This window comes from Colobus angolensis, unplaced genomic scaffold, assembly GCF_000951035.1.
Source record: "Colobus angolensis palliatus isolate OR3802 unplaced genomic scaffold, Cang.pa_1.0 Scaffold5, whole genome shotgun sequence".
NCBI lineage: Eukaryota > Metazoa > Chordata > Mammalia > Primates > Cercopithecidae > Colobus > Colobus angolensis.
In genome coordinates this window covers 29,194,884-29,218,921 of record NW_012118487.1, presented here as the reverse complement: position 1 = coordinate 29,218,921, position 24,038 = coordinate 29,194,884, and the positions used below count along the sequence as shown (strand labels likewise).

Below are 24,038 nucleotides of genomic sequence, written 5' to 3'. Positions count from 1 at the left end.
TTTTTGAGACAGAGTGTCTCTCTGTCACCCAGACTGGAGTGCAGTGGCTCGATCTCAGCTCGCTGCAGCCTCTGCCTCCCGAGTTCAAGCAATTATCTGCCTCAGCCTCCCGAGTGGCTGGGATTACAGGTGCCCGCCACCACACCTGGGGTTTCACCATCTTGTCCAGGCTGGTCTTGAACTCCTGACCTCATGATCCACCGGTCTCAGCCTCCCAAAGTGCTGGGATTACAGGCGTAGGCCACCATGCCCAGCCAATTTATATTCCTTTCTAAGCATAAGTTGCCTCTACTATAAAATACAAATTATAATAGTTCCTACCTCTGGGATGTTGTAGGAAACAAGAAAATCCGTGGGAAGCATTAGGCACACTGTGCCTGACACATAGTAAGAATTCAATGTACATTTGCCCTGGTGACAGGAGTGATGACTAAATGAACTTAGACAAAGTAAAAGCCTGATGCAGCCAAGCAGGGTGGCTCATGCCTACAATCCCAGCACTTTGGGAGGGTAAGCTGCAAAATCCCTTGATTGCTGGATTGTACTACTGCACTCCAGCATCCAGCATGAGCCATAGACCAAGACCCTGTATCTGAGGGCGGGGAAAAAAAAAAAAGCCTGATGATGATATTTGTGATGAAGAAGAAAAAACTCAAAGACTTCTCTAGTTATTCATTTATTCTTTTTTCACTAATCCCACTTTTACAAATACATGAAATGCTGTAAGTTTAAAGAAATAAAGTTTTCTGTGGTAAAATATACATAATCTAAAATTCACCATTTAACTATTTTTAAGTAGACAGTTCAGTAACATTAAGTACATTCACATTGTTATGGAACCATCATCACCATCCACCTCCAAAACTTTTTCATCTTCCCCAACTGAAACTCCGTATTTGTTGAATAATAATTCCTCATATCTGTCTCTCCCTATTTCCCCCTCTTCCCAGCCCCTGACAACCATCATTCTACTTTCTGTATTTATTAATTGGCTACTTTAAGTACCTCATAGGAGAATCATAAAATATGCAGTTTTTTGTATCTGGCGTATTTCACTTAGCACAATGTCTTTAATGTTCACATGTTCACATGTTGTAGCATGTGTCAGAATTTCCTTTTTTTAGGGCTGAATAATAGTCCATTGTATTTATATACCACATTTTGTTTAACTGTTTATCTGTCAGTGGACATTTGGGTTGTTTCCACGTTTTGGCTGTTGTGAATAATGTTGCCATCAACACAGGAATACAAATATCTGTTTGGGTCCCCACTTTCACTTCAGGGTATATACCCAGAAGTGGAATTGCTAAGTCAGATGGTAATTCTTTGATTTTTGAGGGACTGCCATTTGATTTGATTTTAATTTTTTAAGGGACTGCCATACTGTTTTCCACAGCAGCTGTACCATTTTACTTTCCAACTAGTGATGCACAGGAGTTCCAATTTCTCCACATCCTCACCAACATTTGTGTTCTTGTTTCATTTGTTTGTTTTGACAATAACTATCCTAATGGGTGTGAAGTGGTATCTCACTGTGCTTTTTTTTTTTAAAAAAAAAAAAGCAGGCTTTCTCAAAGTTCCATTTTATTGAGTTCTGCCACGCAGCATTCTAGAAGTAACTGGAAAGAAATATAACCAAAAATCACATGAATACATAACTCCCTGTATTTCCACTTATGTCCCCTTATTTTCTATCTATCCTGTTCTCTATCCTAACACAAGAAACCCATTCCAGTCAGATTTTTAGCTTGTGGTATCAGAGTTTGGGATTGAGTCAAGAAGAGCATCTAGTAATTTACTAGCAAAATGGAAGAAGACTGCAGGAGACTCAAAGCCTTAACAGTAACCACTTTAGCCATGTCTTCTCCCCGTCTACCACATCCCTGCTCTTTTGTGTCTTAGCAAAGTACCCAGCGTCAATATTGGATGCACTGTCATCAGACTCCTGACTGTCTTCTTTCCATATATCTTTGCAAAATTTACTAAACACCACCTGTTTGGTTTAATGTTCAGTGGATGTGGAGGAAGCTCTTGAAAGGCAGTACAGAACTGGAGAGTAAACTTGAAAGTGTTCTCCATCTCTTTTCATAGCTTTCCTATAGTGCTGGACTATTGTTGAGTGTTAAAGATGCCACATATTTCTAGTTAAATAATCATTAGTCCCAGCACTTTGGGAGGCTGAGGCGGAAGGATCACGAGGTCAGAAGATGGAGACCATCCTGGCTAACACAGTGAAACCCCGTCTCTACTAAAAACACAAAAAATTAACCAGGCATGATGGCACATGCCTGTAGTCCCAGCTACTCAGAAGGCTGAGGCAAGAGGACTGCTTGAACCTCGGGGGCAGAGGTTGCAGTGATCCAAGATTGCGCCACTGCACTCCAGCCTGGGCATCAGAGCGAGACTCCATCTCAAAAAATGATAATAATCATTAGATACCTGATGATTCATGGATCTAAATAATCATTAGATCCGTAAGTATTCATTAACCCTCATAGAGTGCAAATATTCTACACCGTGAGGGTATAGAAGGATAACTCAGGCTTGCTCCCTTTAAGTAGTTATACCTTAGTGTTTCAGGTAGAGCACTGAGCCATCACTGGGGAGAGGCAGGACTCCTGTTCTCTAGAAGCTTATGATCTGAGACGGGAAAACAATGCTGACTTATATACAACATTAGAGAACCATTTTTTAAAAGTACTTAAGTTCCAAACCTGTGTTGCTGAAACCAAAACTGCTATTATGGTTCACTGAAAGGAGTGATTATTTCAGTCAGAGCAGTAAAGGATGGCTCTGGAAAAATGAAGAACTGGGCAAAACGGGTGAGTATAGGGAGCAATAGTGGATCAAATGCCTTTTACCTGGAGGGTTTTTGTATAAGAGAACCCCCTGAGGTTGTAAGTCATTTCTTACCCCTTACTGTGCCCACCTGGGCTCCAGGTTTGCAAAGGAGGGAAGGAAGAGGCTCTATCATGGGGTGCCATTGCTCACTAGCCCTAAGCAAAAGTCAAACCCAGCAAGAGAGAACAGATTCCTGGCAGGAGAAATTCTACAGGATGTTTACTCAAGATATGAAAGACTGAAGAAGAGAGAGAAATCAGTGTGAATCCTGTATTAGTGGAAGTGAAATTTGAATTCTTACTTGCATATGAATCATAAGCAGAAAGAAAAAGGAAAGAGGGAAGAAACTGGAGTAAGAGGCGTGAGCACAGACACTGCTATAAAACATAATATGTACTGAATGTTTATGGCATGCATTGCCTCAAATGTTAAACCATAGGAAGTAGATCCTGATATTATCCCCATTTTAGAGTTGGGGAAGCTGAGGCTTACAGGAATTCATTGCTTGCTCAAGGTCACTGTTAATAAGTAGAGGAATCAGGGATCAAACTGTTCGATAGCAGATTTAGTGCAGTGAATTGCCACATGAGAGAGACTGAGACATGAGTGAACGTGGCGAGAAGAGGAGACCAATGCAATAGAACAGAGGGTTATTTCACTTTGCAGAGGAGTGGGAAGTAAAGATGGGTGAGGCAGAGACAAACTCTTTAGCAAGGGATGCAATACCCTTTTGACCAGAACGGGCTCCCGCCTGCCTCCTAGGTTTATCTCCTGTCTCTCCTCATAGCCCTTTCATGGTAAGGCCCCAGTGAATTACCTGGTGATTTCTTAACTTGTCAGTCTCGCATACCTCTTGCTTTTGCATAAGCTATTTCCTCTTAGAAATAGAATAGCTCCTGCCCATTCTTTGCTTTGTGAATTGCATGTCTTCATCCAAGACTCTTCTCAATTGTGCCTCTGTTTAGTAAAGGCTTCTCTTGTCTCCTCATTCCTCCACACTCTGCAGTCCCCACCCCTAACAAAGCTGGCTGCTTTCTCCCCTGCAATGGCAGAGCAACCATGCATTATACACTTCCCTCTGCTTTCCCTGACATTACAAAGTAATCTGTTCACATGCTGTGGCCTCTCCAGACTCAAAGCCCCTTAAAGAAAGAGATGGCATGCTTAGCACAGTGCCATGGGGTAAGTATTCAAAATAGATTAATGAATACATGAATAGATGAATGAATAGATTGATTAATTAATTATGGGGAAATTTAAAACTAGATATGATAAGGTAAGTGATAGCAATTCTCAGAGATTCAAAGGCAGGGAAGTGGCATGATGAGAATGCTATATAAAAAAATTTAAGATGAATAATTACTGTTTTTACTTTTCTTACTGTAAGACATCAAAAAGACACATATTTACTGTAGTCATTTCTCCTTTTCCAGGTATCTTAGTCATAACAGAATAACTTTCCTGAAGCCGGGTGTTTTTGAAGATCTTCACAGACTAGAATGGCTGTATGTTTAATTTATGTGGCATTTTATAACAGTAGTTTATAGGTTCAAGAGATATATAAATGAATTAATTTTTTTCTTCTGGCTGGCAGGATAATTGAAGATAATCACCTCAGTCGAATTTCCCCACCAATGTTTTATGGACTAAATTCTCTTATTCTCTTGTAAGTACTAAACTAAAGCAAATATTTCAATCAAAGGCAAAGACATGAATAAAAATTAATGCTTAAATTTAATACGATTAAATTTGGAATTGTTAAAACCCCAAAGAGGCCTTTTCAATGAAAAACCTTTTCTTAATCGTATTCTGTAAAGCTATTTATAGTTCCAACAATTTTAAAAGATTTTCTGTCTTCTAGACTATCAACCCATAAAAACTGAATACATTCTCGCTCATATTTTATCACAATATTCTTTTTGTTGTTGTTGACATGGAATCTTGCTCTGTCACCCAGGCTGGGGTACAGTGGCATGACCTCGGCTCACCACAATCCCCGCCTCCCGGGTTCAAGTCATTCTCCTGGCTCAGCCTCCCGAGTAGCTGGGATTACAGATGTGTGCCACCATGCCCGAATAATTTTTATATTTTGAGTAGAGACAGGGTTTTACCATGTTGGCCAGGCTGGTCTTGAACTCCTGACCTCGTGATCCACCCGCCTCAGCCTCCCAAAGTGCTGAGCCACCACGCCCAGCCTTTATCACAATATTTTTAAGCACATCGTTACTGCTTTATACAGGCAGACCTCAATGATATTGTGGGTGTGGTTTCAGACCACTGTAATAAAGCAATAAAGCAGTATTGCTTTGTCACAACAAAGCAATTCACACAAATTTTTTTGGTTTCCCAGTGCACATAATAAAGTTATGTTTACACTATACTGTAGTCAATTAAGTGTGCAATAACATTATGTCTAAAAATGTGCATACCTTAATTTTAAAATTCTTTGTTGCTAAAAAGTGCTAACAGTCATCTAAGTTTTCAGCGAGTTGTAATCTTTTTGCTGGTGAAAGATCTCATGTCAATGTTGACAGCTGCTGACTAACCACAGTCGTGGTTGAAGAAGGCTGGGGTGGCTGTGGCAATTTCTTAAAATAAGATAACAGTGAAGTTTGCTACATTGATTGACTCTTAATTTCATGAAAGATTTCTCTGTGGTATAAAATGCTATTTGCTAGAATTTTACCCACAAGAGAACTTCTTTCAAAATTTAAGTCAATACTCTCAAATCCTGTCATTGCTTTATCAAATAAATTTATGTAATATTCTAAATACTTTCTTGTCATTCCAACAGTGTTTGCAACATCTTTCCCAGGAGTAGATTCCATCTCAAGAAGCCACTTTCTTTGTTCATTCATAGGAAGCAACTCCTTATCCGTTCAAGTTTTATCATGAGATTGCAGCAATTCAGTCACATCTTCAGGCTCCACTTCTAATTCTAGCTTTCTTGCTATTTCCACCACATCTACAGTTACTACTTCCACTGAAGTCTTGAACCCTTCAAAGTCACCCATGAGGGTTGGAGTCAACTTCTTCCAAACTCCTGTTAATGTGAATATTTTGACCTTACTTTCGTGAATCACAAATGTTCTTAATGGCATCTAGAATGATGAATGCTTTCTAGAAGGTTTTTGTTTTTTTTGTTTTTTTTTTGAGACGGAGTCTCGCTCTGTCGCCCGGGCTGGAGTGCAGTGGCCGGATCTCAGCTCACTGCAAGCTCCGCCTCCCGGGTTTACGCCATTCTCCTGCCTCAGCCTCCCGAGTAGCTGGGACTACAGGCGCCAGCCACCTCGCCCGGCTAGTTTTTTTTTTGTATTTTTTAGTAGAGATGGGGTTTCGTCGTGTTAGCCAGGATGGTCTCGATCTCCTGACCTCGTGATCCGCCCGTCTCGGCCTCCCAAAGTGCTGGGATTACAGGCTTGAGCCACCGCGCCCGGCCTCTAGAAGGTTTTTAATCAACTTTGCCCAAATCCATCAGAGGAATCACTATCTATGGCATCTATAGCCTTACAAAATGTACATCTTAAATAATAAGACTTGAAAGTTAAAATTATTTTTTGATCCATGGACTGTAGAATGGATGTCATGTTAGCAGGCACGAAAACAACATGAACCTCCTTGTAGCTCTCCATTGGAGCTCTTGGGTGACCAGGTGCATTGTCAATGAGCAGTGTATCTTGAAAGGAAGTCTTTTTTTTCTGAGCAGTAGGCCCCAAGAGTGGGCTTAAAGTATTTAGGAAACCATGCTGTAAACAGATGTGCTGTCATCCAGGCTTTGTTGTACCATTGGTGGAGCACAGGAAGAGTAGATTGAGCGTAATTCTTGAGGGCCCTAGGATTTTTGGAGTAGTAAATGAGCATCAACTTCCACTCAAAGTCACCAGCTCCATTGGCCTCTAACAAGTGAGTCAGCTTGTCCTTTGAAGCTTTGAAGCCAGGCATTGACTTGTCCTCTCTAGCTATGAAAGTCTTGTATGGTATCTTCTTTCAATAGAAGGTTGTTTCATCTACTTTGAAAATCTGTTGTTTAGTGGAACCACCTTCATCAATGATCTTAGCTAGATCTTCTGTATTACTTGCAGCTTCTCCATTAGTACTTCCTGCTTCACCTTGCAATATTCTGTTATAGAGATAGCTTCTTTCCTTTCCTCATGAATGAATATCTGCTAGCTTTAAACTTTTTTTCTGGAGCTCCCTCACCTCTCTTATCTTTCATAGAATGAAGTAGAGTTAGGCCTTGCTCTGCATTAGGCTTTGGCTTAAAGGTATGTTGTGGCTGGTTTGATCTTTTATCCAGAGCACTAAAACTTTTTCCATCAGCGATAAGGCTGTCTTACTTTCCTATCATTTGTGTGTTCATTGGAGTAGCACTTTAAATTTCCTTCAAGAATTTTCCCTTGCATTCACAATTTGGCTAATTGGTACATGAGGCCTGGTTTTTTGACTTATCTCAGCTTTCAAAATGCCTTCCTAATCATTTCTACCTTTTGATTTAAGGTGAGAAGGTATGTGAGCAGTGCATCTTGAAAGGAAATCTTTTTTTTTTTTTTTTTTTTTCTGAGCAGTAGGTCTCAAGAGTGGGCTTAAAGTATTTGGTTAACCATCTGTAAACAGATGTGCTGTCATTCAGATTTTGTTGTTCCATTGCAGAGCACAGGCAGAGTAGATTTAGCATAATTCTTGAGGGCCCATAATTCTTGTGGGACTCTTCCTTTCATTTGAACACTTAGAAGCCATTGCAAGGTCATTAATTGGCATAATTTCAATATTGTTGTGTTTCAGGGAATAACAAGGCCTGAGGAGAGAGAGATGGGGGAATGTCTGGTTGGTGGAGTGGTCAGAACACACACAACATTTATAGATTAAGATTGCTGTCTTGGCTGGGTGCGGTGGCTCAGGTCTGTAATCCTAGCAATCTGGGAGGCCAAGGCAGGCAGATCATCTGAGGTCAGGAGTTTGAGACCAGCCTGACCAATGTGCTGAAACCCCATCTCTACTAAAAATACAAAATTAGCCAGGTGTGGTGGCACATGCCTGTAACCCCAGCTACTCGGAAGGCTGAGGCAGGAGAATCTCTTGAACCTGGGAGGTGGAGGTTTCAGTGAGCCGAGATTGCACCATTGCACTCCAGCCTGGGCAACAAGAGTGAAACTTTGTCTCAAAAAAAAAAAAAAAAAATTGCTGTCTCATATAGGCATGGTTTGTGACACCACAAAACTACTGTGATAGTAACATCAAAGATCACTGATCACAGATCACGACAAACAATACAATAATAAAAAATTTGGTGGCTGGGCAGGGTGGCTCATGTCTGTAATCTCATGCGTTGGGAGGTCAAGGAAAGAGGATAGCTTGTGGCCAGGAGTTTGAGACCAGCCTGGGCAATATAGCAAGATCCCGTCTCTAAAAAAAAAAAAAAAAATTGTTTTTAGTTAGCAGAGCGTGGTGACACATGCCTGTAGTCCCAGCTACTCAGGGGGCTGAGACAGGAGAATCACCTGAGCACAGGAGTTTGAGGCTGCAGCGCACCATGGTCACACCACTGCACTTCAGCCTGGACAACAAGGCAAGACCCTGATTCGAAAAAGGGAAAAAAGTTGAAATATTCTGAGAATTACCAAACTGTGACACGGACACACTAAGTGAACACATGCTGTTGGAGAAATGACTTTCATAGACTTGCTCAATGCAAGGTTGCCACAAACCTTCAATTTTAAAAAACGCAGTATCTGCAAAGTGCAATAAAGCAAAACACAATAAAACAAGGTCCGCCAGGTGGAGTGGCTCACACCTGTAATCCCAGCACTTTGGGAGACCGAGGTGGGCAGATCACCTGAGGTCAGGAGTTCAAGACTAGCCTGGTCAACATGGTGAAACCCCGTCTCCACTAAAAATACAAAAAGCAAAAACGCCGGGCATGGTGGTGGACATCTGTAATCCCAGCTACTCAGGAGGCTGAGGCAGGAGAATTGCTTGAACCTGGGAAGCGGAGGTTGCAGTGAGCCAAGCTCGTACCACTGCACTCCAGCCTGGGCCACAGAGCAAGACTCTGTCTCAAATGAAATAAATAACTAAATAAATAAAAATAAAACAAGGTGTGCCTACATTAATCTTGGTAAAGAAAAAAATTCCTTTAAATCATCTCCTTTCCACCATTCATTGTTGAAGGGTTTAGGCTTTTTTTTTTTTTTTTTTTCAGTTACTAGCATTACTGCTTTCCTCCGTATAATAGCTTATATTAGTCAAAATTTTATTACTATCAAGTATTTTAATATAACAAGACTTCCAGAGAAAAAAATAGAGGGAAGGCTGGGTGTGGTGGCTCATGCCTGTAATCCCAGCCCTTTAGGAGGCCAAGGTGGGTGGATCATTTGACGTCGAGAGTTCAAGACCAGCCTGGCTAACATGATGAAACCCCGCCTCTACTTAAACTATAAAAATTAGCCGGGTATGGTGGCACATGCCTGTAATCCCAGCTACTTGGGAGGCTGAGGCAGGAGAATTGCTTGAACCCGGGAGGCAGAGGTTTCTATGAGCCGAGATCATGTCACACCACTCCAGCCTGGGCGACAGAGCCAGACTCCATCTCAAAAAAAAAAAAAAAAATTAGAAGGAAAAAACTAATTTAGTGGATGTGTGATTTCATAATAATAACAATAATACCATGTTTGACCCAAGATGAGAAGAGAACCAGAAAAATGTGACTTGTCTTTTCCTTTTTCAGAGTCCTGATGAATAATGTCCTCACCCGTTTACCTGACAAACCTCTCTGTCAACACATGCCGAGACTACATTGGCTGTAAGCGATTGTGTCTTTTTTTAAAGAACTCAATTAAATTTTCTGTTTTTACCTAATTCATTCCAGATATAAGATTGTTTTAGGTTTTCTTTAAAATGATAAGGTTTTTAATATCATATCACATTTCTTCAAACTGCTTTAACATGATTTTTATGTTAAACATCTACATTATCTAAAGTCTCTAAACTCTCAACAAAATAAAACATCTCAAATATATATATATATGTATATATATTTATATATACTGGAGCCAGGAAGAAGAAAGACAGAAGGAATGTCACGGCATCTATATAACATCTTCCCCTTTCCCTGCTGATATACTCACCTTCTAATTTGGTACAGAAAGACTAAGTCGTTTTAATTTCACTCTAGAATTCTGAATAATAAGAATATGATATTTAGCATTTTTTTAACAACTAATCATGGTAAAATATGTTCCATGGAATATTTTACACAGTAGCTTTGCTTGTAGTGATAAGTATCACTCCACCATTCCGAACTCAACCATCCAGTAAATTTGCCTATTTAGAACAAATAAAAAATAAAAGAAAGAAATAATCAAAATAACTATTAACAAGTTCAGTCAACAAACTGCCATATGCTGTATCATATGAAAACTCCCTCTGTCTCTTATTTTACAAGAAATTCTTACAAGTTTGTTGTTTGATTTCTAAGCTCAGAGCAGATTACAAATATCAAACTGAAAGGAAGAGGAAAAGTTAGAGTCAGAAGCATTGATTGTAGTCAGAGGTAGCAACTACCAACTTGATAAAAAAGCGAAGTGAGAAGTGCTATAAAAAGCAATGACAGTAACTCAAACTGTACTAATTTGCAACCTTTCAGAAAGAAACAAACATCCTGAAAAGTTACTAAGTCCAGTAGGCATTTTGGTATGACAGTACAATACTGTACTATACTATACATTGAAAACAAGCTAAGCCATAAAGGAAAGGGCAAATTAAGTTCAATATCCTTCATTAAAATTGAATTTTGGTTCAAATGAATACATTAGCATCTATTACAGCCTCAGTAATCCCAACTTAGTAATTAAGCACAATTGAACAATGCTTACATAATTAGCAATTAAAATGTGTGCATTTAGACCAGAAGCAACTGTGTGCAGTATTATGTACAGGCAATAATAAATCTTGCCTTTGTTTATAAAAAGGCAAGAAAATGTACAATATACTTCAGATAAACATCAATATGATTAAGATTTATTACTAAAAAATTAAAATTAAAAAATAAAATTAAAAATTTTGTTACTAAAGTTTTCATATGTAAATTCTAGCTATCCAAAACAACTTATTCCATATGAATTCCTGATAGTGAATATTATTCTGATTTTAATTCTACTAATAATAATACTTTTCTTTATAATCATTCACCTTTTTATAACTGATCACAGCATTCTTACCTTGCGTGAACTTTCATTTAGCACAGTATGAACTAGAAAATCTGACAGATTTGTTGGCCAAACATCATTTAAACTCTGATTTAGGGGAAAAATACACACAAAATAAAGAGACAGATGACAGCCCAGGAAATTATGCTTGTAAGATATTTGCAAGACAATACACTGAAACCTCTATTAGTTCTTGCAAAGCAATGAGAAACTGTAAATGCCACAATAAAAGTTGTAAAATTCAAAAAGAAAGAAATGTAAGTAATAAGTAAGCATAAGGACAGATATGGCAATAGCCAAAGGTGAACTAAAAGTCAAGAAATAAAGTAAACTTTTCTTCTGAGATGAAATTAAGCAAGTTTATTTATTAGCCAAAGAAGTCAATATAAAAGTCTTGAAAATATAGAAGACGATGGGAATACATAATAGTGCAAAGTACTAGAAGACATGGAAAAGAATGAAAAAATGAAATGTGATCACACACACACATGCATACACACAGCAGTGAAAATGAATGGACTATCAGTACTTCAATCAACATGACTCAATTTCAAGAACATATGAATTATTCAAGAAAAAGTCACAGAAGACTACATATATTACAATTCCATTCCTATAATATTGTGATTAAGATATAGAAAGCCACGAGACAACAATGCTTCCTCTCTACCAATAAGAAAGAGCTTTATAATCTACAAAGCCATAATTTTCTGGAGCCCATCAGTAGGCTACAGTCATAAGGTAGCCAAATAAATGGAATTCTAAGAAACAACAAGGAGATGTGGGACATACATACTCTTTGACCTTTGGCAGAGCACAGGATGAAGAGTTGGCTGGCGTGAAACCAGGTACAAAGAAAGCTACTAAAACTTTAATGACTTGTAAGGTTAAGTGTGGGCTACTATAGCTCTTTAGAAGAACTGGGAACCCCATATGCAAGGGTAAGATTTAGCTATCTTTAACAGGCTCTTTTTCACTCATCTCTGCCAACCACAAGAAAAACTAGGAGTAGGTAAGGAAACCAGACAGAGCCCTCACTGGTAGCATACAGACACAAAACTCCACCTTCTTCTCTAAACTCACCCCTCTCAGGGAACAAAAGTATTAAGCCTTTGGGAGTGGGACAGAAAATCCTCCTGCACCCAGGGATCAGGCAAATATCCATTACTTCCATAGGAGGAATAGAAACTAGAGCATTCTGCCCCAGGGTACCAACAAAAAAAAACCCACTCCAGCCCAGGATCTTGCACGGATCAAAGCAGTGGGTAGTGCCCACTTGGGTCATGGCAGAAAATGCTCTTATGAGATTTTGGCTTCTGGGGAAGGGGAACAGCAAAGCTGAGACAGCCCCAGCCCCAAAAGGGTAAGGAAAAAGAAGTTCACTGTCAAATTATAAAGCAATCAACAAAACCAGAACCAGCGATAACTCAGATTTTACAACTTCCAAACCGAGATATTAAAATGCTTATGACTAATATGGATAATATGCAAGAACATAAAGAAAATGTTAGTAAAAGATGGAAACTACAAAAGAGAAACAAAAAAATTATTTCAACAGCCTTAGCAGCAGACTGAACACAGCTAAGGAAAGAATCAACAACCTTGAAGATAGGTCATAGAAAGCTTTCAAATTGAAACGAAAAGAAAAAAGAGACAAAAATAAAGGCAAAACAGAGAATCCAAAAGCTGCAGGATAATATAATTATCTAACAAATGTGTAAATGGAGTCACAGAAAAAAGAATAAAGGAAGAACAGAACAGAAGACATAGCTGGAGAAATAATAGCCAAGAATTTTCTTATGTTAATATAATACCACATACCAGAAATCTAAGAACCTCAGAAAAATCCATGCAGAAGTCAAGAAAAACTAGACAAATTATAGTCAAACTGCTGAAAACCAAAGATAAAGAAAAGTATCTTAAGGCAATCAGAGAAAATAGAAACATTATACACTGTAAAACAAAGACAAGAAACGCAACACTAACTTTTTTTAAAAAGCCAGAAAGACTATGGTAATATTGGGGAAAAAGATTTCAGAACAAGGATTATCACCAGGGATAAATGAAGGATATCATATAATAATAAAAAGATTAAGCAAAAATATGTGATAATCCTAAATGAGTAAACAGTTTCAAAATACATAAAGTGAAAAACAATAGAACTGTGAAGAGAAATAGCTAAAAGTCAAAGGATGTCATTTAAAGCTGATGAATCTTTGGCTGGGCATGGTGGCTCACACCTATAATCCCAACACTTTAAGAGGCCAAGGCAGGAGGATACCTTGAGCTCAGGAGTTTGAGACCAGCCTGGGCAATGTAGTGAGACCTTATCTCTATTAATATTTTTTTTAAAAAAATTAGCTGCGTGTTTAGCTGGGCGTGGTCGTGGGCGCTTGTAATCCCAGCTACTCGGGAGGCTAAGGCAGGAGAATCCTTGAACCCTGGAGGTGGAGGTTGCAGTGAGCCAAGATCACACCATTGCACTCCAGCCTGGGTGACAGAGTGAGACTTTGTCTCAAAAAAAAAATAAAAAATAAAAATCAGCTGAGCATGGTAGCATGCACCTGTAGGCAGTCCCAGCTGCTCATGAGGCTAAAGTGGGAGGATAGCGTGAGCTTGAGAGATCAAGGCTGAAATGAGCTATGATTGTGCCACTGCACTGCAGCCTGGGCAACAGAGGGAGACCTGTCTCTGGAAAAAACAACAACTGACAAATCCATAGATTAGACAGATAGTGGTTCCCAAGGTGAACATCAGTAAAAAGCATGTAATTAACCAATATTATATGGTAAAGAGAGGCAGAGGAGCAGAGGAAGACAATGTACACAAATTTTTTCATTTCTTAGTATCATCAAAAGAAGGTATAGTGCATTGAGTAAAGTTATAAAGATTGCCAATAGAATATACAAACCTGTCTAAATATCGTAAAAAATACATTTTTTTAAAACACCATTAGGTTAAGATAAATATTACACAAAAAAAACTTGAGGTGAAAGTTTTTTAAACCTGTGGAATCATATGATAATATTTTTAAATAACAGACTAAGGCCAACTATATTAATCATATCAATAAATATAAGTAGGCTAAACTCACCTATTAAAAGAAAAAAGACTGGGAAAGAAGACCTGGAAAGATATTTCTCAAAAAATGCTTACACATGGCCAACAGGCATATGCAAAAATGTTCAACATTAACTAATCATCAGAGAAATGCAAATCAAAACCACAATGAGGTATCATCTCACACCTGTTAGAATCTCTATTATCAAAAAGACAAGAGATGACGAGTGTTGACAAGGATGTAACTAGAAAGGAATTCCTGTGCACTGTGGGTGAGAATGTAAATTAGTACAGCTGTTATGGAAAACATATGGAGCTTCCTCTAAAAATTAAAAATAGGACCGGGTGCAGTGGCTTACGCCTGTAATCCCAGCACTTTGGGATTCAGAGGTGGGTGGATCACTTGAGGTCAGAAGTTCAAGGCCAGCCTGGCCAACATGGTGAAACCCCATCTCTACTAAAAATACAAAAATTAGCCGGTCATGGTGGCAGGCACCTGTAATCCCAGCTACACAAGAGGCTGAGTCAGGAAAGTCACTTGAACTCGGGAGGTAGAGGTTGCAGTAAGCCAAGATCACACCCCTGCACTCCAGCCTAGGCAACAGAGCAAGACTCTGTCTAAAATAGAACTATCATGATCCAGTAGTCCCACTTCTGGATATATATCCAAAGGAAATTCCATTAGTATGTCAAAGAGATATCTTCACTGCCATGTTCATTGCAGCATTAGTCACAATAGCCAAGATATTAATCAACCTTAGTGTCCAACAACAGTTGAATGGATAAAGAAAATGTAGTAGATATACACAATGGAATACTAGTCAGCTTTAAAAGAGATCCTGTCATTTTTGACAACATGTATGAACTTAGAGGAAATTATGCTGAGTGAAATAAGCCAGAGACAGAAAGAAAAATGCTGCATAATCTCATTTATATGTGGAATTTCTTTTAAAGTTGAACACATGGAAACAGAGAGTAGAATCGTGGCTATGGGTCATGGCAGGGAGAATGAGGAGATGTAGATTCAAGGGTACAAAATTACAGTTATGAGATGAATAAGAATACAGATCTAATATATGGCATGAGGACTATAGTTTAATAACACTGTATTGTATAGTGGAAATTTGCTAAGAAGGTAGAGTTTAGGCACTCTTACCATAAAAAAAATTAACTATGTAAAGTGATGAATATGTTAATTTGCTTGATTATAGTAATCATTTTACTATGTACTGTATATCAAAACAGGCTATACACCTTAAGTATATACAATTTTTTAAAGTATGTCATGTAATTGCAAACAAAAGAAAGCAGGCATCATATGTTTTATCTAAGTAGGTGGAATTCTGGCCAATATGCATTAAACAACACAATGACATTTTAATGCTATAACTGCAATTTCCAATAAAAGATACCACATTACGAGTCTATACACACCAAAGAAATCAATATAGCAACCAAAACAAAAGAAAATGTAGACATACGTAAGCAGTAAGAGATAATCTACTACTGGGCCAGGCGCGGTGGTGCATGCCTGTAATCCCAGCACTTTGGGAGGCCCAGGCAGGTGGACCACCTGAGGTCAGGAGTTTGAGACTAGCCTGACTAATGTGGTGAAACCCTGTCTCTACTAAATACAAAAAAAAAAAATTAGTCAAGCATGGTGCCTGTAATCCCAGCTACTCTGGAGGCTGAGGCAGGAGAATCGCTTGAATCCGGGAGGCAGAAGTTGCAGTGAACCGAGACCGTGCCATTGCACACCAGCCTGGGCAACAAGAGCAAAACTCATTTTCAAAAAAAAAGATAATCCACCACTTCTCACTCCATAAAAAATCAAGTAGAACCAAAATAAATAAATAACATAATTAGTAAGTTAATGCTAATCAGTGTATATCAAACTGCAATGCCCCTTCTCAATACCAGAACTGCTTTCTTTGGGACAGCAACATAACTAGCTAAAATACTACATTCCCACACTTCCCTGCATCCACATATAAGATATGTCTTAAGTTCTGACTAGGGAGGTCGAAGTATTACAGTGCAGAACTTCAGGAAAATCTCCTTAAAGAGAAAGATGCAGGTCCTTTCTTTTCCTTCTTTATCCAGAAAAAAAAAAAAAAATGAATATGATGGCTTCAGCTTTAGCAACATCTTGTACCATGAAGACAAGGGCATGTGATCAGTGAATATGAAAGATCCTGGGTTTCTAACAACTTTGTAAAACAACCATATCAGCCCTGAACTGCCCAACTTTAGTTTTTTTTTCCCTTGGGGGAAAAAACCCCAACAACTCTGTGTATTTATGCTATTATGGATGGGTCTCTATTATATGTATGTGCACCTAATCCTAATAGATATGAACTTGAAAGCAAAGAATGTCCAAAGAACATTCATCAAAACTGACCATGTATTTTAGGACATACACATACACAAACCAAACTCAAGAAAACAGATGGAGGGATTAGCCTAAAACAGGAGAAGGGTCATCTCTTCCTCTGAGACTAGAAGGAGACCAGGTGCATATACAGGTAAGTTTACAGATGTTGGGCAGCAAGTCACGGGCTTTTCCAAACTTCTTCATCACCTCAATTTTCTCTGTGAAATAGGAGCCAGAAATGTTTAAAACGTAGAGGAGGAAGCAGATAGAGACTAAGACTTGCATGTTTGAATGCCACTAGGGGACAAGTTGAGGGAGAACAGACAAGATTATAGTTTTTGTCTTTTGTTATTGTAGTTATTCAGATTGAAGAACCACCAAAGTTTTCATTTTTATCCAATTCTACCAGGTATAAAGGGAAAAATAAAATGGTTAGGCTCACAGGCTCATTAGATAGGAAGGGCGGTGGTTTAAACACAGTAAAAAATTAAAATTAAAATTAAACACCCCTTTGTTAACTCCATTAAAGCTTGCAGCTAGGGAGCAAGAAACAGATTTTTTGTTGTTATTTTGGTTTTGTTGTTGTTGTTTTTACTCTAGCTAAGAGGTATGCTGCAAACCAGATCCCTGCGTATCAAGGACTAAAACCCCTAACTTTAGGAAGAAGATATACATATTCATACGTAAGCTCATATACATACCCATAGAAACACATCATGCAAATGTGACTCCAAATGTTTTTATTATTAACATGGGAGGGAAAAAAAAACAGTAAATATACAACCCAAGGTTAAAATAAACGCAAAATTAAACTACCAATTTAATCAAATGTCCTTAATTTGTGCCCCAATATGAGCCTCTTTTTGATTTTCACAAATTAGTAAATTAGTACTAACAAATATTTTTGCCAGCTTAATAAAAAACAGTTACATAAGTAACTAAATAGGAACATCAACTCGCCTCATTAAGAGCATTTTGTGAGCCTTAAGAGAGCATCACCACCTGGTGGTCGATTCAGGGTAATGATTAGCAACTAAATAGGAAATGGCCAGTCCCTGTCATGGATAACATACATTATGAGAGGCCAAAAGCCTTGGCCAAAACTAAGACCAAAAAAGGTAGCACTGTAAGTGATTAGCTTCCAAGTTAATAGAATGACAGAAATTTGGAAGAGTGATCTAGAATCCATATTTAAGATTCTAATACAATATCCCATGAAGTACAAAAATCCTGTCTCGAAACTATAGAGATATGATACCTTGTCTGTGCTAAATACCTATAGTAAAAAGAAACTTCTTCTCTGGATATCACAGATTGCTAGATAGGTTTAAATTGGGTTTAAATTTGAAATGTTTTATGTCCCACAACCAGTGAATCTAATTTTGCAAAATCCAATGCAACATAAAAAACTCCTGATATATTCTATAGCCTGACTTCAAATATATCTCTCATTTTGTTTTTGTTTGTTATAAATACACCCATATTCTTCAATTGCCTTGATTTCTAGATACTTTACATCCTGGTCTTCCAGATTTTCCAGATATATTTGATTTGTCAGCATCTGTTTATAATGCAGCGCCTAAAATAAAACTGACTCACATGTAGACAGTGGAGTATAGGCACTTCTATTAATGCTTTCCATGTATCCTTTCAGATTTTAATCGCTGTATCACACTTCTGCTCACATGTTTTAGTCACAATTATTCCTGAACAGCTTTATGTTACATGGTGACCAGTAAACTGAGTGTTAGAATTCTGAGACTGAGTAGATTTAAGGGCCAGCATTTACTTTTGAAAGTCTATCCCTAAACCTCAGCTCTCTTCCTCTGCTCTATAAACTTCCAACATATGCTAACTTATGAAAGAACAATAAAAGAGTAACTTCAAGATAACTATGAAGAGACAGTAAAACATAAAAATTTTGATACATTTTTATGCTTAGACCTTAAGGAGGTTTATGGTGATATAGGCGTCACACAGCAAGAAACCCCCGGGAGGATTATATTTGTATCTAGATAGATAGATAGATAGATAGATAGATAGATAGATAGATAGATAGATAGATAGAGAGAGAGAGAGAGAGAGAGAGAGAGATATGCAGCTCTCTGAATTGGGAGTGCAGAACCTAAGGCAGTCTGCTGTTTGCTCTCTGTCTGCACTGGCCTTTGTGACAACATAAAAAGCAAATAAGAGTATTCCCAATAGTAAAAGATTATTGAGAATTTTTTCTGGGGAGTGATTAGGCTGGAAAGGTAGGAGCTAAATATTATTTGGCCAGCAGCAGCTTCTGCAACAATAATAGAATCTGATGCAAACTGTAGCAAAATAAAATCACACCACTTAGGGAAATTCCATTGGTAACTTGGGACAAATGTTTAATATGATTCATTATGAAATATTGGTTAACAAATTAGGTATTTATCATAACAAATGTTTTCGATTTGACTTCTTGTTCTTTTCGATTTCTCAGAATATACATGCCCATATGAACTCATGATACAGATAGGAAGCAAAACATTTTTACTATTAACATAGAAAAAAAGAGTATAATATAGATATTATATATCTATAATTTCAGCTGTAATAGAAATGGCTACAAGTGAGAGTCTATATGAAATAAACAGTATGTAAAGAAAAGATATTTTATTAGAAGGCAAATAATTTTAACTAATTTATTTCTCTCCATGATTAAGATTTAGCTGTATCATTTTATTTTTATGTTCCAGGGACCTTGAAGGCAACCATATCCATAATTTAAGAAATTTGACTTTTATTTCCTGCAGTAATTTAACTGTTTTGTAAGTAATATGCTATGCTTTTGAAGTAATATTATATTTTCTTACAAATAAAATTTTAAAACACCCATTTTATGGGAAAAAATTCCCAAAGAACATCAAGAGTCTGTCGTTGGATCTCAGTTTGAGAAACGCTAAATTGAAGTCTTAGTCTATAAGAATGTTTATCCTTTGCAAATTATTACGGCATAAATTTTTTCTTTATAATTGTGAAAAAATAGTTACAATCAAAATGAAAAACAAAATACTGCTGAATGCTCACAGCCCTGAGGATGTAATGATAGACATCAAGATAAACCCTAAAGTGTTAGTGAGTGTAATTCCTTCTTATGCATCTTTGGCCTATTTTAAATATACATGGTATTTTCTGTTGAAAGTAAAGGATGTTAGGTCTTCCTTCAGTTAAAAAAAAAAAATCCAACTCTCCTATTCACAGCTTATTTTACCAGAATGTTTTTCAAACTATGGATTGCAACTAATAAGTAGGTGATGAAAGTAATATATAGCATAATTTAGTATACCCTTATCAGCATTTTTAGATGAAACAGAATTTAATTGAATAGATTATATCAGACTGCAGTGCAGATAGTAAATGTATTGTTTCATGAGCCTTGGGGGGGGGGTGTGTCTCTGTGTGTGTGTGTTTTATGATCCAATATAAAATACATTTTTTACTATGTGTTACCACAGGAAGTATTTGAAAACCATTATCCTAGACTACACAGGACCCCTGTATATAGGTGATACAATAACTCCCACTGATATTACCATATGTTTTCTCCAATTATACCCCCCATTCCAATAGGTTCCAATAAGTTCCAGTTTGAACTCCTCCTGAGTTCAGCAATCTTCAGGTGCAGGGTGCTTGATATAAAGTCATGCAAAATAGTGTATAGTAATTGCCCAAAGGAAACCATGTTGCACCTGAAGGACACAGAGCGAATATCTGAAAAACTTAGAATTTCTTTTCTATTGTATTTATTTTTTAAGGAAACCTCTGTATTAAGAGATTATTTGTGGATTTCCTCTTGGCAGGTGTTGTGCTTTTAAGGTCCAAGAATATTGGGAAATGGTGGTGATGGTTTGGAGTGCAGTGAGGAAATAAATCAGAAAGGACAATTTGAAGACACGTCATACAATGTTTAAAACATTAAAAGCCCTTTAAAACTTAGTTCTGAGTTGGGCCTCTAGGCTAGCTGATAACACATGAGATGAGTGCAAAAATGTCAAGAGTTAAACAGTCTGATTCAGCATCCCAAATTAGAGATTCTTCTAAAGGGGTTCAGCTAAGAGTGGACTTCCTTAGGCAGATCCACCCTAAATCACATCAAGTAACAAATGAGTAGGAGTGTTGTGGTGTGTGGGCTATTTTGTTAGACAGACATGCTATGCAGACTGAAGAGACAAGTTCTAAAACAGCTCATATGCTCTTGGTTGCAAGATATGCAGTCCGTATTCTAAAAAGCAGGGGTTTTCACGATTTTTCTTGCAAAGCTCTTCCCTCCCTATTTCACTTAAAATTTTGAATTTCTATTATTATCATCATTAAAACATTTGAGAAATTTAGGATTAAAATTAAATTGGATAATTTATACTACTTCAAAATGTCTTTATGGGAAAAATGTACCGTATATTCATTATCTTTGTTTCTGCAGACCGTTCCTCTCTTTAGTAATTCTTGTCAGTTACCTAAAGAAGTTACAATGTATTTTTCTTTTTACTTTCAGAGTGATGAGGAAAAACAAAATTAATCACTTAAATGAAAATACTTTTGCACCTCTCCAGAAACTGGATGAATTGTAAGTATGACTGCATATATACTGTTAAGAATTTTCTTTCTACTGTTTTATTTTTCACACTTGTACTTACATGTTTATACATTTAAGAAATATTACTTATCTCCTCTTTCTAAGCATTATTTACATATATACACCTGAAGCCACAAAGGAATTCAGATAGCATACAAAAATATATGGAAATTTGAGGAAAGTGGGTTAAAGGAAACACAGCTGTAAAGAAATAATAAAGCCAGTAAAAAATTAATAAATAAAATACATTCTACACCACTTTGTTCCACTCCTAAAGAAGGACAGTAAATTTGTGGATTGTTTTGTTTTGTTTTGTTTTTGTTTTTTGTTTTGTTTGTTTTGAGACAGGGTCTCACTCTGTTGCCCAGGCTGGAGTACAGTGGCGCGATCTCGGCTCACTGCAACCTCCTCCTCCCAGGTTAAAGTGAATATCCTGCCTCAGCCTCCTGAGTAGCTGGACAGACACATCACACCATGCCCAGCTAATTTTTGTATTTGTAGTAAAGATGGGGTTTCACCATGCTGGCCAGGCTAGGAAATTTGTTATTATGTTTCCTAAAGGATTAGGATTCAGGGACCATAAGATTAGAAGACACCACTTTGCTGATCTGAAACCAAAGGAAAATCTTGGATCTGTAAAGAAATTAGATACTACTGTGGATAATATTCCTACCTATAATAATGAAGAGAGAAATTATTTTTATAATGCCCCTTTTAAATGCCGATGATGTAATTCCAAAGGACAATATAACAATTCTATGATGAACCAAATCCTGTGATCTAAGCACATTGTAGTTGATTTTCAGAATAAAATAGATGTAGAACAGTGAATGAAGTGCTTATCCTTCAGACCATTTTTTTATATTTTAGTGTCAATTTTCTTTTTTTTCTGTTCATTTTTTGTTTGCTTTTTTCTAGTGCCAGGGTGTCGCTCTGTTGCCCAAAATGAAGCTCACTGTAACCTCGAACTCCTTGGGCTCAAGTGATCCTCCCACCTCAGCCTCCTGTGTAGCTAGGACCACAGCACATCACCATGCCCAGCCAATTTTTTTATTTTTTGTAGAGACAAGGTCTCTCTGTGTTGCTCAGGCTGGCCTGGAACTCCTGACCTTAAGCAATCCTTCCACCTCAGCTTCCCATAGTATTGGTATTACAGACATGAGCCACTGTGCCTAGCTAGTATCCGTTTTCTGGAAAGCACCTGAATGTGGACAGAGCTACATGTTTTGACAATTAGCTAGATAGAACATTGATTTATTAAAACTTTTCCATAAAAATTAAAGAATACAATTAGAATGTTACGAAAATAACACCAGGACACCTTACCTGAGCACTCAAGAAGTTACAATATGCTTTTCCTTATGCCAGGTAGAGGGAATATACTGCCAGGAGTTGGAACATTTCTCAGGCAACAATCCTGCATTCTGCCCCAAAACATCAGGGAACGAGCCATTGAAAACCCAACATTTTATCTATAGCCTGAAACATTTTTTGGTGGTCAGTACCAATCATTCACAAAATGTGCAGGAAAATCTCAAAAACAAATAGAACCAACCATCTGTTGTAGCAACTTCTGGTACATGACAACTGACCCATATCATCAGCACATAGGAAAGTAGTCTCAATAGTAGGGGAAGATGCAGCTGGATGATCCAAAGTATTATCTAGACATTAGAACACACATTATTCAAGGGATACTAACTATATATTTTTTCTTGTTTCATCCACTTGAAATCACACCTGAATATCAAGGGATAGTTTCTTCAAATCCTAGCCTTCATGGTGGCAATTTTATATGTCAATAACTAACAGTGAACATGAACTCAAAGAGCTTAGTGCATAACCAGTGCCAATCCAGGTTCAGAAGTAAGGGAAAGAATAATACGAACTGCAGAGGGTAACCAAGGCCAATAATTTGTCTTGCTAATTGTTAGGTGGACTTTAATACACCTAATCCCACATTAAACACTTGCCTGAAAAATCAGATTCACCAGGACAAAAATGGCATGTTTTCTAAGAGTCGATGGCTTTCATTGGATGAGTCTATATCTAAACTGTCCTTTTGAGAGAGGGTTGAACTATACTCTGTGCCCCTCCAGGCTCCATCACACCAACAGAGTTAATGAGAACAAAGAGTCAGGATTCACTTGTCACAGAGGACTTTAAGTAGCTCTAGTGACAGAAAATCTTTGCCACGTGGTTGAGTTAATTTGAGCTTTTAAAGTCAACTACTCTAGTTTACAAGGTGTTTCCTGAGTTCATTCAGAAATGGACCTTGACTCCAATTAAGTTTAGCCTAACTTTCCTAAACTTAAGCTGAGAAAATGGCCCTTTCAAATGTCAGTTGGGATCTGGGCCAACACTATCCCATTACATGATTCATGCTGTTAGAACTGTATGCCGGGATTTGCTCTGATAACAAAAACCCACACTCCCACCAGTAATTGTTGAACATGACATTTGGAATTTTAATATCCCAGTGCACCATTTTAAATCTGTTTTGCACATTGCTTTACTAATATGATCAGTATTTTACTTGGCTTCCTATACAAGGAACTGAAATTGTGCCCCACTTTTACTAAAGATGAAGCAGATAGACTCAGTCTGTTCATAGTCTTCTAACTGGGGATGGAGAGAATAGCTAGTCCAAAGCTGAGCTAGGCACTGGGTAGCGCAGATGAATAGATATCGTTCTTGTACTCAAAGAACTCACATGTTTCAGAAAGGGAACACATATGTACAGAAACAGTTGTAGTACGATGTTATATGTGCTGTATGTGTTATATGTGCTATAGTAGAAGTATGCAAGAGGAATGTATAGGAGAATAAAGGACAAAACACTTCACCTCCCTGGGCTCAGAGGTTCAACAGAGGAATGATGTTTGAATGAAGTCTAGAAGGATGAATATGAGATCACAAGGAGGGAAAGAAGAGTATGGGGATTAAAATACTGAAG

General features: G+C 37.7%; 1 protein-coding gene across 7 annotated transcripts in view; it reads left to right on the top strand.

Annotated features, from left to right (window-relative positions):
* Positions 1 to 24,038, top strand: part of RXFP1 (relaxin/insulin-like family peptide receptor 1) — a 127,239-nt gene that overhangs the window by 81,690 nt on the left and 21,511 nt on the right. For 6 of the 7 annotated variants that reach the window (XM_011959706.1, XM_011959707.1, XM_011959705.1 and 3 more), the window contains 5 exons: positions 4,275 to 4,346; positions 4,436 to 4,507; positions 9,566 to 9,640; positions 19,206 to 19,277; positions 21,002 to 21,073. In XM_011959706.1, the coding sequence (XP_011815096.1) occupies positions 4,275 to 4,346; positions 4,436 to 4,507; positions 9,566 to 9,640; positions 19,206 to 19,277; positions 21,002 to 21,073 (363 nt within the window). The remainder of the gene's footprint in view (positions 1 to 4,274; positions 4,347 to 4,435; positions 4,508 to 9,565; positions 9,641 to 19,205; positions 19,278 to 21,001; positions 21,074 to 24,038) is intronic. The other variant, XM_011959710.1, reaches the window with a different exon arrangement.